We start from the raw sequence: 15,923 nt of genomic DNA, 5'->3' as shown, positions 1-15,923 counted from the left end.
AAAGAGTGAATGGTGCCCTGGGAGGGGAAGAACCAGCTGGAAATAGACATGGGTGTGAAGATGTTGATCGGATTAGCAGTGCTTGTCCTCCACTAGGCCTGAGAACCGGTGAGGCCTAGTGTACACCCTTAGATGGCAGACTTAGGCCACTCCTCCCGTACCCTGACCACCATGTGCCCGCCACCACTGCCAGGTGAGGGGAGTGGCATCTGCAGCTAGGTTGCTGCTATTTCTTTGTGGTGAGGCTGAATGCAGGAGTAGGCACCAAGCCCTTGTCTTTAGGATCTGAAATGTCAGAGTCCAGAGGACCTGGCCTCTTAGTGAGGTGCTTAGAAGGAAGGCGTTCCCACAGAGAGCCACGGGAAAAAGTCAAGTTTTTTCCCCCAAAATATTTTATTTAAATATTAAATTAAAAAACATACATCCACTAATCATTTGGCATACATTTCTCATATTAACATAAGAAACAAAATAATTCAGTTATGGTAAAAAAAACAAAAACCCAACAACCATATACATCTTAATCAAATCACATAGTGCCTTGAAACAGGCTATTGCATTCATTCGAGAACAGCGCTGTCAAGAAACCTATAAAACACACGTCACACACACTTAAAAACAAGACACACAACTTGACTTACAGCAACGGGAAAAGAAAACCACCATAAAAGTAAAGTGCTTGTCATGGTTCTGAGGCCTTTGATCTCTGGCATTAGAACAAGAAATTAATTTCAAAAGGGGAGCCAATTCTGTGTTGGAATCCACGTGCTACCTCTGTGGGGAGGCAAAGGATCCTGCGGCCCAACTCTAGGTTCTCTCTCAGTCCCCGCCCTTCCTTATAAGTCAGCAGGAGGCTTCGGGGATTTCTCAGTGGCCAGGCACAAGGCGAGTCTTTTGCCCCGATCCTTAAAGCAGTCACAGAGCAGCAGCCCCTGCGGCGGCAGCAGGAGGGACATCAGCAGCAAGCTGGGCAAACACAAGGCTGGTGGGGACTGTGACCGTGCTGGGCCGCTCCTGCCCCACCCTCCAGAAACTCCAGTGATCTTTGGCTTTTACAAATGCCCCCCTTCCCCTGACGTCCTCACCTGTTTAATACTAAGGGTGTAAGAGCCAAGTGAGCTAAAGGCACCTGGGGTAAAGGACCAGTGCTGACCAGGCAGACGGAGCATGCAGCAACCACCCTCCCTTCACTCAAGAGGCCTCTGGCCCACTGAGCGGCCACCTGAGTCTACCTGCCAGGTGAGGGAGCACCTTGTCTCCCTCCTCCACATGGACCTGGTGTAGCACTTTGTAACATTGCCAGAGGGAAATTTAAACCAGAAACACAAAGGTGTAGTAAAAAATATAAAAAATAAGTAGTGTCTGTCTATTTATATACATATACAGTATTCGCTTGAAAAGGAACAAAGCTTGAACAACACTGACCTGACCTCTCAGTTCATTTTCTTGAATGAAAGCCTAGCAAACGCAGGCCTGGGGCAGGTGGGCTGTCCAGCGACAGTGACCATGAGTGCAGGCAGGCCCTGCCTGTTCTTATCCCAGTCCCAGCCTCACCATATTGCACATCCCCCCCAGTCAGTTGTTCTTTTTGGACCCTGATAATGAAATGCATAAAACATAATTAGCAGCGGAAATAAGAAGTGCAGCAGGAGGTAACTTCCCTGCAGGCACAAAGGCCCTGTGCCAAGTGCACGGACAGAGCCCACCCGCAGCCAGCCCGCCGCTTTGAGGTTCTTCCTTGTGGCTCCTCTGAGGAATCCTGGAACCGACTATCGAACAGTTTATAAACTCCTTATTTAAAACAAGAAAAGGTGATCCTCTGTGTTCTGACTTCAGGGGAGAGAATTCCAAGAATTTAGATTATCTTTTCCTGGGCTGCCATTAGAGCTTTTTAAAAAACTGATATGTAAAGCACAAAGTTCACAGCTTTCATTCCAAGCACAAGTATTTCAGAAAGTGGAGAATTGTTATGTGAAAAAAAGATACTATTCAACACAGCACGCGCGCACACGGTGGAGACAAAACACATATAGTCGCTTCCACGGCATGTGGCTCACACCATGGCTTTGTCCAACGCAAGCCTCTGTGACACGTTGCCCATGGACGAGGGAGCTGATGGTCCCCTCCTGCCACTACCCAATCTTCAGTGGCGCTGGTCTGGTGAGCTGAGCCAGCCCTGTCCTCAGTCTTGCGCCGCTTCCCTCCTTCCCCCTCCTGTCCACCCACCCGACGACACAACCTCAATTATTATTTTTCTTCAGAAACTTTCCAGTCCCTATTCATGGCAGCAGGTGCTCAGTGCAAGGAGACAATAAAACAAAAAATAAACTAAAAAGCCAAAACACCATAACGTATTGCTTGTGTCGCTTCTAGGAAGTTATTGGCTTTGAGTCCGGAATCGTCTTCACATACTCTTGAAATTATTGCTTCGAGGAGTCAGCAGCCCATGCAGGAGGAGGGGGGCGGGTGGTGTCCCTCACTGCACCAGGACAAACGTGCCCAGCTGGCTGGAGGTCAGGTCCTCCATCTCACAGTCCCCCTGCGGCAGCCCCATGGGGTCGAAACCTGGGGGCAGCATGGCCAAGTGCGGCTGCTGGGGTGTCACAATGGTCAGGGGTGCCGCAACAGTGCTGATGCGCAGGTGGGTGTCCAGGAGCTGGGCGGTTGAGGTCACTGGGGAGATCCCGGTCTGGAGGAGGTGGGGCGGCAGCAGTGGGCTAGACCCCAGACCCAGCTCCTTCTGAAGTCCTGACACAAGGAGGGTGCTGTCACAGGGAGCCAGGACCAGTGGGACTGGGGGTGGCTGGGGAGCCTGCTGGCAAGTGAGTGGAGCTGCTGGGTGGTGCTGTAACTGGAGCAACCTGGGGGGGACACAGGGAACAGGGAGGGGACAGGTCACTGCCAGCTCTGAGCATGGCTTCTTCTACAAGTTCCACCCAACTGGGCTCAGACACCATCAGTCTCCACGTGCTGTGGAAATGCTGGCAGACCTGCCCAGAACACGCGCTCCGTGCGTGACTAATCCCCGAGCAACTCCTGACATTTCCATTCTCCGTCATGCTTTATAGCAGCTCAGAGATGCCAGCCAGATGTGACATTTCTATTCACTGCCCCCCCCTTCCCCTACTTATATGCTTCAAAGTGACAAAACCTGACTGCTCCCCTCTGTGGGAACAAGGACCCACATGTCTCCCCAGACTTGAAGGGACAGAGGTATACACATGTGATTACACGGGGAAGGGGAGGTTTAAGAAACAAGGTTGCTCAAAAAATACCAATGAACATGAGTGCTATCAGGGTCACAGGTGACTGGCACAGAATGGGCGTACCTTTGCTGGTATAGCACCTCCTCCAGCAGGCTCCTGCCCTCCCGGCTGCTGACTCCACTGCCATGCACGCCTGGGCTCTGTGTGGGCAGCTGGAAGGCGCTGAGGCCACCCCGGGTGGCCCGGCTAGAGGAGGGCTGGCACACCTGGCGAGCCAGCCCCTTGATCTTGTTCAGGCCCAGAAACCCCTTGGTCCTTGCATTCTTCCTTAGCTGCTGCCGAAAGGCTTTCAGGCCTGGGGAGAGCAAAAGATGGTCTATGGGCCTCTATCCCCCAGTCCAGGACCAGTAGCCCAAGGCTGGCTGGGATTTCCAGACAGTAAGGAGGAAAAAGGGAGGCATGCCGTAACATGGAAGTGACTGATAAAACAACTGGTGTGTCTTTCTACAGGGCTGAGAGTGCTCTCTGGTCATCTAATTGCTTTTTGTGAACCCCTCATCCCCCAGCCCCATGCAGGATTAGGAAGTCACTTTCTTTTAGAGTTTGGTTTGGGGCAGCAGTTCCAACACTGAACAAGCATGTATGTGGGCAGACCACAGATCCTTCATGACAGAAGGGTATGAGCAGTGCCATGGGGCTACGGAGGGGGCTCAGGGCCCCCCAAGCCCTGGATGAGATGCAGGAAGCCTAGGCAGCCAAGTGTGGAGGGTCCCTTCCTGATTCCATCCTCCCTCCAGGTCAGGAGCTGCTGCCTGGCATCCAAGTGTCTCTTAAACTTTTAAGACCAGATACTGGTGGCCACATGACTTTGGCACAGGAGACCAGGCCATCCAGAACCCGGCAGTAACCCTGATCTGTCCAGAAAGCATTGCTGCTCCACCCAGGCCCAGCTAGAGAATGGGGGAACCTCTGCCATCTAGGACAAAGTGACACCTGTCATGATCACTCACGGCACGTCCTGGGAAGTTGGAAATGAGAATGAAGGATAGGGAAGTCACCTTGAGTGAGCGAGGTGTCCGAAGCCCTCCGGCCTTCCTGGAAGCTGACAGGGAGCACAACAGCTCCTCCCAGGGCCCCCTGAGCCTGCAGCACTGGGGTGGCAGATTGGGCTCCCAACAGTGGTGAGGCCAATTTGAGTGGGGAGCAGGTGCCCACCAGCCCCTGAGCAGCCAGGCGTCCACTAAGCCCTGCGGGGCCATCAGCCGCTGAGAAGGTCAGACAGCTGTCAGAGCTGGTGCTTTCTGAAGAACTCGCAGTAGAGGAGGAGATGACTATACCTGCAGAAGGAGAGGGTGCTCTTGAGGGGGAGCTCTCATGCTCCCCACGACCAGTGCAACCCACCCCCGCCTGACAGTTCTCATGGTAGAGAAGCCAGCTCTGCCACCTTCCCCATGCCTGCTGCAGCGACTCCCAGGCCCTTGGACAGCCCTCACAGTCTGCTGATAGGAGCAGACAGCTGTACCTGCCTCCCTACATCTATCCTCAACCTTGGGGGACTGGGAGTCTATGATGGCCAGAGGCCACAGGAGGCTGGGGAGTCCTGACAGCCGCCAGCACAAGGTCCCCAACTACACCTCATCGGTGAAGTTGGCCAAGGACACAGAGGCACCAGGGCGAGGACTTGCCTTCCCAGCACATGGTGGCAGCTAAACCCTACACTTTCCCCACCACTGAACAAGCACATGGAGTGTCTAAATGTAACCCTCGTGGCCTCAGGGGTCACCAGGGGCAGGTCGGAGAACTGTAACCAGAAGAGGTCACCCAGTAGGAAAGGTGTTTAGCATTAGCCTTTTAAAGTCCCAACTATAAACCAGGCTGCACTCCCACCTATGTGGACACTTACACGGAGGGGCACACGGGGAGAAGGTGGAGACTGCAGCCAGTGTGTGCCTCCGACCTGTGCTGCCAGGCAGGGGCCTCTGCACCTCTGCCTCCTCCTTCAGGCCCTGGCCCTGCCTGACCTCCTCGCTGATGGTCGTGTCCAGCAGGCTGCTGGGGGAGACCGAGCGATGCCGGAACACGCCATTGCAGTTGACATCCACAGGGAAGAGCAAGGGCTGCATGGGACAAACATAATCCAGTGACCCTGGGGCTCCTTGAGACCAGTATAGGGGTTGTCACCACCACTGGGAATGAGGCAAGCCCTGCTCCACCCCAGATGGGGCCCAATGCAGATGCTCACAAACCTGGAGTGAGCTGTGGAGGTCATAGTCCATTTCAGCCTGCAGGATGGACTGACCCAAAGTTTGGGGCTGTGTGCACAGCACGGAGGATCGGAAAGTGTCACTGAGGAGGCCTTCCTGAGGCACCTATGAGCCAGTATTGAAGAACAGACGGCATCAGGAAGGTGGCTCTGGGGACACCCACTAGCATCACAAGAAAAACCATGCTGGCCTCACTCTAGCCTCATTCTGGCATAAACAGATGTCGGTCACTAGCTTACCAGGATCGGAATACGTGCACCCTCCCTCCAAGGCCGTGCTGTGCAGAAGTGACCAGGAAAAGGTGCCGAGAGGCCAGTACCAGGGCCAGTTAGAAACATGTGGGCCTGACTCCCAACAGAGTGGCCAGCATGCCCTCATCTCCATGCATCCTCTGGTCCAAGACTTACAGGGGAACTCCCACCCCTACCCTGGGCTTAACAGGAGGAGGGCATGAACAGGGGATAGGGACTCAGCCTATATCTCGTTCCCAGGCACATCTGAGCAAAAGATTCCTAACTCAGGGGACATAGGGGCAAGGCTTTGGCAATTCCGTCCTCACCTCCAAACCACTGTGATCAGAGCTTCTGGGCCTCTGCTGCCGGGCCAGGCCAGGTCGGGCAGACAGCGGGTTGTTGTGGTATTCTTTCAGCCGCTCCAGCAGGAGGTAATAAATGGCTGCAAAGTGGTTATAGCTGCTATTCTGCAGTGACTAGGAGAGACGGAGAAGCAGGTCAGAGCCAGGCCAGAGGAGGGGTTCAGTGGAGCAGCAGGGCTCCCATCTGCGGGTAGCACGTCGGGACGAGAGTTGCAGAGGCTCCCTGACAAGGCTGCTCCCAGGGTTATTCTTGGGTGGTCCAGAATATCCTTTAGAAGAATGGACAAGCTGGCCCTTAAATTAGCTGTGTTCCCATTTTAACTCAATTGGCAAGTGACTGCTTTTCCTGATAAAACTGCCCCCTCTAGAATAAGCACATCTTCTGTCAAAGCCAAGTGGGGGGAGGAATGGGGCAGTGCTCACCTCTATGGTCCTCTGTCGGTCAACCCCAAGGGTCTGCATGATGCCTAGCACCTGCTCGTCATAGTCACCCAGGTTGGAGTTGTAGCTGAGCGCAGTGCTGGCGGGGCTCATATGCGGTAGGGTGGGGTCGGCCTGCATCCACCTGTGCTGCCGGATCTGTGCGATGCTGATGCGCTTGGCAGGGTCCACCACCAGCATGCGGCGGATCAGTGTCTCACAGTCTGGAGGTTAAGGGAGGTACACTGAGCCTCTGTGGGCCACCTGTATGCACGGTTCCCACCACTCACCAGGTTCCCAGTGCAGCCCTACAGAGCACAAGGCTCCTTTTATATGGGCAACTGGACAAGTGACCATTCTAAAGAACATCAAGGCCAGGAGCATCAGCCTGTGCTATCGGCTCAGATCAACCACTAAAGAGAGCTCCCCACTGAGAGATGAGCATCTGAGGGGGACACAGTCCTCTTACTATCCCTACAGAGACCACTCAGACTTCCTATTCTGCAGTGACTACCCATGTCAGTGTGCAGGTCGTATTATTTATTGATGGAGAAGGAAAGCATGTGTGGAGCAGGCGAGACTAGGGAGTGCTGGGCAGAGACTCTAGAGACCAGCCTTCAGCCGGCCCTCCAGGAGACACCCAGAGAAAGGCACCTGTCTGCCCCATAAGTAGGGCAGTGCAAACACACCCCGTGGGTTGGGTTTCTCTTGCAGGTAAACACCATACAGTAATAGGAGCCTGACTCACAGACTCAGAAGATAGTCAAGCAGGCATTTCAGGAAATGAATTCCTCCACCTCCTCTTGCTCCTCCTCCAAAACTCCTATCCCAGGTTCCCCAACAACCTCTGCAGCAGGCTGGCACCTAACATCTCCTCGTGGCTAGGGGAGGGCTCAGCATGCACACCTACCTCGAGACATGAAGAAGGGGATGCGGAACCGGCCCTCGAGCACCCGCTGCCGCAGGGCTGGCAGGCTGGGCCCGTCAAAGGGGAGAGACCCGCAAACGAGGACGTACAGCACAACACCAAGGCTCTGCAAATAACCAGATAGCACAGTCAGCATCGGCACGCCTATACTGGTTAACACTTAACTCATACTGGCCCCTAACATCACTCCACACAGGTCTCCTACCCAGATATCGAGCTGGGGGCCTTCGTACTCCTTCCCCTCAAAGACTTCCGGGGCTGCGTATGGGGGGCTCCCACACCACGTGGACAGAGGCTCTCCAGACTTGTAGAAATTCCCAAATCCAAAGTCTGAGAGACAAAGAAACGAACGATGAAGTTACGGTGGAAACAGCAGGGGCCTAGGTTGCAAAGGTACACGAACCCTCACTTGCATGTTCATGCCCCACCCACAGGACGGCAGTTCCTGGGTGCAGGGTGACCCCTGCTCACCTGCCAGCTTGATGTCCATATTGCCATCCAGTAGCAGATTCTCGGTCTTGAGGTCCCGGTGCACGATGTGATGATTGTGGCAGTACTCAACAGCCGACAGAATCTGCCAGAACTTCTTCCGCGCTTCATTTTCGCTTAGGTGCCCGTTGGAAGTCAGATAATCTGAGGAGCAACAAAACAAAATTATAGCCCCCAAATCACAAGACTGGTTGTCATTGGGGGAATGACTGAAGAATGCTGTGGAATTTTAGGGTCAGTAGATCCAAACATTGGAGGACCAGTTATTAACAAGTGGCACCATTTGTTTTTAACAAGTATTAAAAATAAGTGTGGCTTACCAAACATTTCTCCATTTTTTGCAAATTCAGTGACAATGTAAAGCATATCTTTTGTTTCCATAACCTAAAAAAATAAAGACCTAATGTTTAACCATGTGAAAAGGGAACATACCAATGGTATAAATAATCTACCTGAACCCCAGGGAATTGTTAACTTCTTTGGCTGAGTGCATTCGTTATTTTTGGAAAAGAAAGAAATGAAAAACTTACAAATAAAAAAAAATAATAATAAGGGGAATTCTATTCAGAAAGAGAGTTTTGTAAAATATCAGAGGTGAATTCCTTGCCAGCCTGCCTTTCCAGATATAACTTTACCCACTGTAAAAGTTTATGTGTGTAATTCTCCTACAATGTATTTTTAATTCATTTTGTCTCACCCACCTGAAGACTCTGGAGGCTACAGAAGTAAAACTGATTTCGAGAGTTCTACCTAGCAGGCAACAGATTGTTCAAGCCAATGGCCAGTACAGTGAATAATAGACAGCAAATACCCTTCCTCACGTGTTGGTAACATGTTGAATTAGGCCACACAAAGCCAGCTTTGCCAAGTAAGCTACAACAATCTGCTCTGCGTACAGCAAACTACTCAGCATGTGTCAACAGCAACAGCTATGTCAAGCATACCTTAAAGGTCTCCTTATTAAGAATTTTATTTCACTTTGAAAAAAAACTTTTTTGAAGAATTTAAAACATAACTAAGAAACAGGTACTGAAAGTAAAACTAACTCATAATAGGGTATTTTAAAATATTTCGGAGGGAGACAGATAATGCATTCTTACAGAAAAAGATTTCTTCGGAATTCAAAACAGTATCCTTTTAAAAAGACACTTAAAAGGCAATTGCTTTGAGTTGTAAATCTAAAAAGAAAAATGAACATCACACAGTTTAGCTAGAATTTTCACTGCCCTTGCCCTCCATGCGTGTAACTTTTTAACGAGTAAATTCACCCTTTTTCTCAATGAAAAAAAGTGACAGAGAAAAATGAAAAGTAAATTTTTTAAGTTTTAAAAAACCTCAAGGAAAGAGTTTAGAGAGTCTCCCCCAGGTTCTGGGCATATGCCAAAATAGACGAAAATCAGATACTAGTGTCAAACCAGGGTAAGAACAATCATTGATGTCCCAAGCAGAGCAGCACACAAAGCAACAAGAAATTTCACCCAGAAAAGACTAATAACTTGGATCATGTGGGCAAAGCATTGCTAACTGGGCTACCAGAGGGGACAGGAGGACAAGGAAGCCACACTCTGGCTCATCCCCTCAGCTCAGTCAAAAACAGGGAAGGGTCAGCCCACTCTTGCGGAAACAGGCCAGGCACATTTCTCGGGCAATGACATCAGTGACCGGGGATGAAACTTCTTATCCAGACTGCAGCTTACAAATGACAACAGAAACAAAACACAAACCAGAGAGCACGTGACCATGAGTGCTACAATTAACAACCATGAGTAAACTGTCATTCTGGAAACACAAGATCTGATGACTATGTCTACCTTCATTTTAACTGAGTAAAGAGCCTTCTGTGGTATCATTTTCAATTACAGTCCTCTCCTACCCACTGTACACCTAACCCTGCCAACTGCACCCACACTCACATCATCCCATATTCATTTCAGGCTCCTGGGGGTTTGTGAGAGTCATCAAAGAAACTTGTAGCCAACACAACCAGATGAAATAGTGAGCATTTGCAAAGAACTTCTTCTGCAAGTGACTTGATTTCATCTTTGCAAAAGTGGTCACTAAGTAAGATTGCTCTGCTGTCCTAATTAAACCGGCTTTTGTTTTCCAAAGATATAATTTATTAGTTTCAACAGGAGAACAAAAATAAGGCCACAAAACAAACCAACAGACAGGGTGAGACCTGTTCTTAACATGGATTAAGTGTAAATTCCATGCTCTCACCATCGCAAAAGTGTTTTCATCTCTCCATTTTTGATGGAGAGGTTACATGAAGATAAATGCTCACTGCTGCCTTTGCAAAGATAAGTTTATGAAAATTGGTAAGCACAGCTGGTTTGAAAGTTTAATAATTATGTGCAACAGCAGAAATGTTTAGTTTCACTAGAAGCTATCCTTCTACACTAAATGCTTGATTTGTGGCAATACATAGATCTGGCTTTCGTCATAGTAAAGGCAACAACATCCCACCTCTATGCATTTAAAACTGGAACCAAAAAACCCAAACTGGAACAAATTATAATACTAAATAAAATTTTCATAAAGCTAATCTCAGTTATGACCCAAAAGCAAGAAAATAACTGTAAACACATCTTCACCACTTATAGAAATCAATCTATTTACCTTATACAGTCAACTCGCTGATTACCACATATATTCAAAGAGTAGGGCAGCCTTCAGAAACTAGATTTAGGTTGTTGGACATAAAAACTAACACAGTTGCTAGAAGTTACAATGAAAGGCAAACTGGAGTCCTTACCTGATAAAGCTTTATGATATGTGGATGATTCAGAAGTTTCATGATCTGAACCTCCCGATATATTTTCTCCAAATTGCTTGAATCTAGGCGTGTTTTGTCAATTATTTTTATTGCTACCTAAATATTTTTAAAACAAAAAGAATATTTTGATTTTTTTTAACTCTATCTTAACCTAATTTACACATTTCATTTTTTTGCAGGTTAATTTCTAAAACACTTTATGTCCCTATGAGGTCACAAAAAGTTGGGTGGGGGTAGAATAACCAAAGTCACCATTAATATTTAAAAATAGCCAAAGTAAAATAATTGTCCTGACTCTTTCTTTGCAGGCTCACTTCACTGGGCTTTAGCTCTGGAACCGAGAGCACTGCACTCCGGGGTTATTTGAGCATTATCCTCTTTGCTGTTCCTTAATATTTGTATAAATTATGCAATCATAATATAAAACTTTTTTTTTCTTTATCAAACTAAAAACTGTCCGCGTTTAGACCATATACAGGGGACCGTATAGGCAGGGATCCCACCCAGCTAGCTGCCCCGTGGCAGGGTACAGCCCCCGGAGGGTTCACACCATGTCGGTCCTGCTGCCCCACGCACCTGGGTTTTGGTGACTCGATGCCGGGCCAGCTTCACCACCGCGAAATTGCCCTTGCCCAGGGTCCGCTCAATGTCGTAAAAGCCCACCCGGAGGGGCTTCTGCTGGACCTGGCCCATGCCCGCTGGGGCCGCGCTTAACTCCGACATGATCACCATGGCTCCGGACACCTGCGGATGCCGGGAGCTCTCAGCGACGACCCCGATCCTACACCCACCCGTCCCGCCGCCAGCGGTCAGCTCCACTCCACTGACCCCGGACCTCGTACCCGGCGGGGCGCGCGGATCTGCTCCTACACCCGCCACCCGTTGCCCGCGGTCGGCTCTATCCCGAACCCTGGGGCGCTTCATTCCCACTGCGCGTATATCCCGCTCCCTGTGGTCGGTTCCACTACAATTCCCCGGACCCCCTTAGCTCCACGGAGACCGTGGACCCGCCCCCGCCAATCCCGCGGCGGACTCCCTCCAACAACCAACAAACCCCTCACACTGCGGGCCGTGTATCCTGCCGCCCGCGGTCGGTTTTATCCCGAACCCGAGGGGCGCGTGGACCCGCTCCCGGCACCCCACAACAAAGGGGACGCGGCAGTTGCCGAGCGAGTCCCAGCCCGACTTCCACGCGCGCACCCGCGGGGCGGCGGATACCAGAGTCTGGAGCCCCATGGCACCACCCCAGCCTCCTTCTTACTTTCACCACCCCCGGGGCGCCGAGAATAGGACGCCGCTCGTCCCGCGGTCCCCGCCGACCGCTTGGCCGTTTGCGCTGTTCGTGCGCCTGCCGCTTCGGTCGCCAAAGCCGCCGTCTCTGCCACCAGCCGCACCGCGCCGCATGTCAGCTCTGAGGCCGCGCCGCGCATCCGTCCGCACGCGCCACCGCCCCGCCCAGGCCCCGCCCCAATACGGACGGCCCCTCCCCCGGCCCGCCTCCGCCGGTCCCGCCCCGATGCCGCGCTGGATTGATACAGCCCGATTGACGTCGTTTTGACGCCAGAACGACGCGCGGCCCAGCGCCAGGCGGAGGGAGAGCGGGAGATCGGGCTGTTGCCAAGAGACAGGAGGTTCTGACGCGCACTGTGATGAGGCCGTCGCCCTGGCGACCGCGGGACGGTGACGTCAAGGACGCCGGGAGCCGAAGGCCCGCGGAGGTCCTTCCGCGCCCGCGTTCCCGCCTACGCGCGCCCCCTACCGGGAGCTGGGGGCGCTGCAAGCGATTTAACCCGTGCATCTCCGGTGCGCAGGTTGCCCGCTTGCTCGCGCGTACAGCCACCTTCGCGCGTGCCCCTCTTTTTGCACCCACCCCAAAAGGTCTGGGTGTAAGAAGGTTCCTAAAACCCAGAAGTACAGCACAGCTGGATATTCTTTGGACCCCTACTCCACGGCCCTGGTTGTTGGGGTACAGGTTCCATGAATCCCCCCCAATTTCCGTTGGAAGCGCTCGGCCTTGGAGCCTCTATTAGGAAGTTACCAGATGAGGCTAAGGAAACCTCAAATACTGGCAGAATGAGGCCAGAAACCAGTGACATGTGACTGTACACCAGCTCCCACTAAGGGGAGTATACCTCATCCTGGAGAGGGATCGTCCACTGCCTGGGACTCTGTGGAGCAGGGGTCCCCAAACTTTTTACACAGGGGGCCAGTTTACTGTCCCTCAGACCGTTGGAGGGCCGGACTATAAAAAATATTATGAACAAATTCCTATGCACACTGCACATATCTTATTTTAAAATAAAAAAACAAAATGGGAACAAATACAATATTTAAAATAAAGAACAAGTAAATTTAAATCAACAAATTGATCAGTATTTCAATGGGAACTATGGGCCTGCTTTTGGCTAATGAGATGGTCAATGTGCTCCTCTCACTGACCACCAATGAAAGAGGTGCCCCATCCGTGGGGGCCAGATAAATGGCCTTAAGGGGCCACATGCGGCCCGCAGGCCATAGTTTGGGGACCCCTGCTGTGGAGCATGGCAATGATATATTTGAGGACCTTTGGGTCGCCCAACTTAGCCCTGTCTCCTTTTGTGCGAATCTCAAGCACAAAAAAGTTGATTAGCTCAGTTGGTTAGCATCTTCCCCAAAAAACCAAGGTTGTGGGTTCAATCCCCAGTCAGGGCACATAGGGGAAACAACTAAGGAATGCATAACTAAGTGGAACAACAAATAAATGCTTCTTTCTCTCTCTCTCCCCTTCTTCTCCCTGTCTCATATCAATCAATAATAATAACAATAATAATAAAAGCTGGTCTGCATCACTGACCAGTGACTACCGGGTTTGGCGTCTTAAGTGGGTGCTGGTGCTGCAGCCCCTAGGTGATTAATGAAAACACCCAGCAGAATAGAGAGAGGCAGAAAGGCCTAGCGGGCTGGTTTCCGGAAGGTCAGAGGTCCAAGTGGAAATGGATTCTGCTCACTGAGGTCTTTAGGTTCTTGGGTTCTTGGAACCAGAGTAGTGGAAAACCTGGTTAGCAACACCCTCAATACAGCACATGATGGCTCATTTGGTGTGTGTGTATCTGACAACTGTCCATTGAACAGCAGCTAGGCGCTCTGTACACAGTGAAAGGACCCTGCCCTTGGAGGAGTGCCCCACCTTACGCCAGAGGGCCAGTGGTTGGAATCAACAGTGGGCAAGGACTTCACCCGTTGGCAGAGTGGACACTTGGTAGGTCCTATAACATTGGTTACTTCTGTGTGCTACCCGGTCCACTTCACTGTTTCCCCAGAGCTGCAAGGGAGTAGTAGGGCATGGACCTGTGCCCCTTTGGACTGAGGTGCCTGGTGGCCTTGTCCCCTCTAGAGGAAAGAGGAGGAGAGGATAAAAGTGGCAGTGGGGGACAAGTTACATTGGTACTGCTGTTTATTTTATATTCTTCATGCCTCATCACAAAATAAATGTTTTCTAAGGGAAGACAGCGGCTATAAGGGACTAGTTTTTTTTTTTTTTTAATTAAGAAAGTGGAAGTTTAGGATTTCAATTTTGCGTGTAGCCTAGAATAATTTTCCTTGTCTTAAATAAAAATGTCACTTCACAGAAGCGGGGGAAGCAAGAGTTAAGTGAAATGGATACAGAACTGAGAAACCTGGCAGTGGAGAGGCTGCGGTGTGTGCGTGGGCAGCTGCCTGGAGCCATGGCTCACCTGGCCAGGGCACCATGCGGACTGGACGTGCTTCCCGTGGTGCACAACCACTGGCCCAACTGGACATTTCCCAATCTCTTCTCTGGGAGGAGGTTTGTGGGTCAATCTGTTTGAAAAGGCCTTTCAAGGACACGAGGAGTCTCAACATTTCCCTTGTCTTTCAAGTGCCCTCGTTATCTGTCCCAGGTTTATCCAGTTAGAATTTGGAGGAATATTTTTACTTCCTTATAGCTAAATAGTTTACAACAGCTTTTATCCCCTTCTGGGAGGCCCGCCAATCTGTTCCTAGGAGAATAAGAGGAAGAAGGAAGAAACCATGGACCTGAATACACTCACCTGTTGTCTCTTATTTGAGACTTAAGAGCTTTCCTTAGGCTCATCCAGGTAATATCCAGCAAACCGGCTCCTCTGCCCCCTCCTCCCTACCTGCCCCAGCGCTAGCCAGACTCTTTTGAAAGGTCTTAGGTGTTTGCAAACACCTGGCTAGCTGTTTGGAAACATTTGGTAATCACTGAATAAAAACTGCAACCAAAAGACTGAGCTGCCTTCCCAGAGACGGTTCCCAGACCCAGGTACAGTTGACCCCCACTCCTGGCTCTCCCTAAACAGCCCTGTGTGGGTTGTGGCCATCCCTGAACTCTTGGTGGGAGCCTGCTCTTGGAGAATGCAGGCAGAGCAGAGAATAAAGCTACTTCAGAATGGCTATCATCTCCCCCTCCCCCCCCCCCCCCTCAGCGGGCTCCTCCTGGCATACGCATGAATTTGCCACTGAGGGGTCTCTGCTTGAGTGTCTATAGTTGTTTGTACCCATGGCCCCTGGAAGCTGTAATTCCTTCCAGAATCCTTGATTTCTTTTTATATTTCTGGTCTCCACACTATGAGACCTATAGAAGCATTTGCTTCTATAGGCATATTCAAATGATTCTAGGAATTCTCCCTTTAACGTAATGGAAGATATACTCTGAAAGTCTGCAAGAATGGTACTTTTTTTTTTTAATCTTTGCAGATTTGGGAGAAAGAGTAAGTCAGTTTTCTTTTCCATTTGGTTTGTGTTTTTTTAACTGTCTTTCAACTGCAGTGTTTCTGGCATTCATCTTACTGTTTTCAGATGTGAACCTAGAGACCCCATTAATAGGAAGGGGATCTCTAACACCCACAGGTTTCTGGCAGGCAACCCGAGGTGAGCATGAGGAAATCATGAAACCCTCAAAAATAAACCAATAAACACAGGGAGCGGCCTTGACAGCAGCACTTACACAAGTGAATGAGTGTGCCCAGCCTACCCACTGAGTATTTTAAACCTGCTCTCCTCCTTAACTAAAGGTTGTGGGGCCAGCAGCATCCCTTTCACGATGGCTCTCCCCTTGTCACCAAGAGTAAGACAAGGTGCTTTTATTTCTTCTCACTCTCCTCCTGGAAAACCAAGGCCCTTCTCGGTCCTGGCTTTGTTTCATTTGGTTTTGTCTGGTTTGTTTGTGGCGCCAGTTCAAAGATTTTAGGTATCAGAAAATAAGATTAGCCTCCCAGCAGCG

General features: G+C 50.6%; 1 protein-coding gene across 1 annotated transcript; it reads right to left on the bottom strand.

Annotated features, from left to right (window-relative positions):
* Positions 1-905: 905 nt before the first annotated feature.
* SIK1 (salt inducible kinase 1) lies at positions 906-12,122 on the bottom strand. Its single transcript, XM_066370075.1, has 14 exons — positions 11,940-12,122; positions 11,255-11,422; positions 10,658-10,774; positions 8,223-8,286; positions 7,885-8,046; positions 7,619-7,743; positions 7,396-7,519; positions 6,489-6,709; positions 6,030-6,179; positions 5,453-5,575; positions 5,110-5,323; positions 4,265-4,543; positions 3,330-3,561; positions 906-2,861 (listed from the first exon to the last, which is right to left on the bottom strand). Exons 2-14 carry the CDS (start codon positions 11,408-11,410, stop codon positions 2,477-2,479), a joined length of 2,352 nt encoding a protein of 783 aa, XP_066226172.1. The 5' UTR covers positions 11,411-11,422; positions 11,940-12,122; the 3' UTR covers positions 906-2,476.
* Between the last annotated feature and the right edge of the window lie 3,801 nt (positions 12,123-15,923).

The sequence above is a fragment of the Saccopteryx leptura genome, chromosome 2, assembly GCF_036850995.1.
Source record: "Saccopteryx leptura isolate mSacLep1 chromosome 2, mSacLep1_pri_phased_curated, whole genome shotgun sequence".
In the NCBI taxonomy this organism is placed as follows: domain Eukaryota; kingdom Metazoa; phylum Chordata; class Mammalia; order Chiroptera; family Emballonuridae; genus Saccopteryx; species Saccopteryx leptura.
The sequence above is the reverse complement of the archived record's forward strand: the minus strand, read 5'-3'. Positions and strand labels throughout refer to the sequence as shown.

Coding starts and splice junctions, on each gene's coding strand:
- SIK1 (XM_066370075.1), bottom strand. CDS start 11,410: ATGGTGATCATGTCGGAGTTAAGCGCGGCCCCAGCGGGCATGGGCCAG. Junction 8,047..8,222: donor AAAAAATGGAGAAATGTTTG/GTAAGCCACACT, acceptor GTTGCTCCTCAG/ATTATCTGACTTCCAACGGG. Junction 2,862..3,329: donor GAGGTGCTATACCAGCAAAG/GTACGCCCATTC, acceptor TGTCCCCCCCAG/GTTGCTCCAGTTACAGCACC.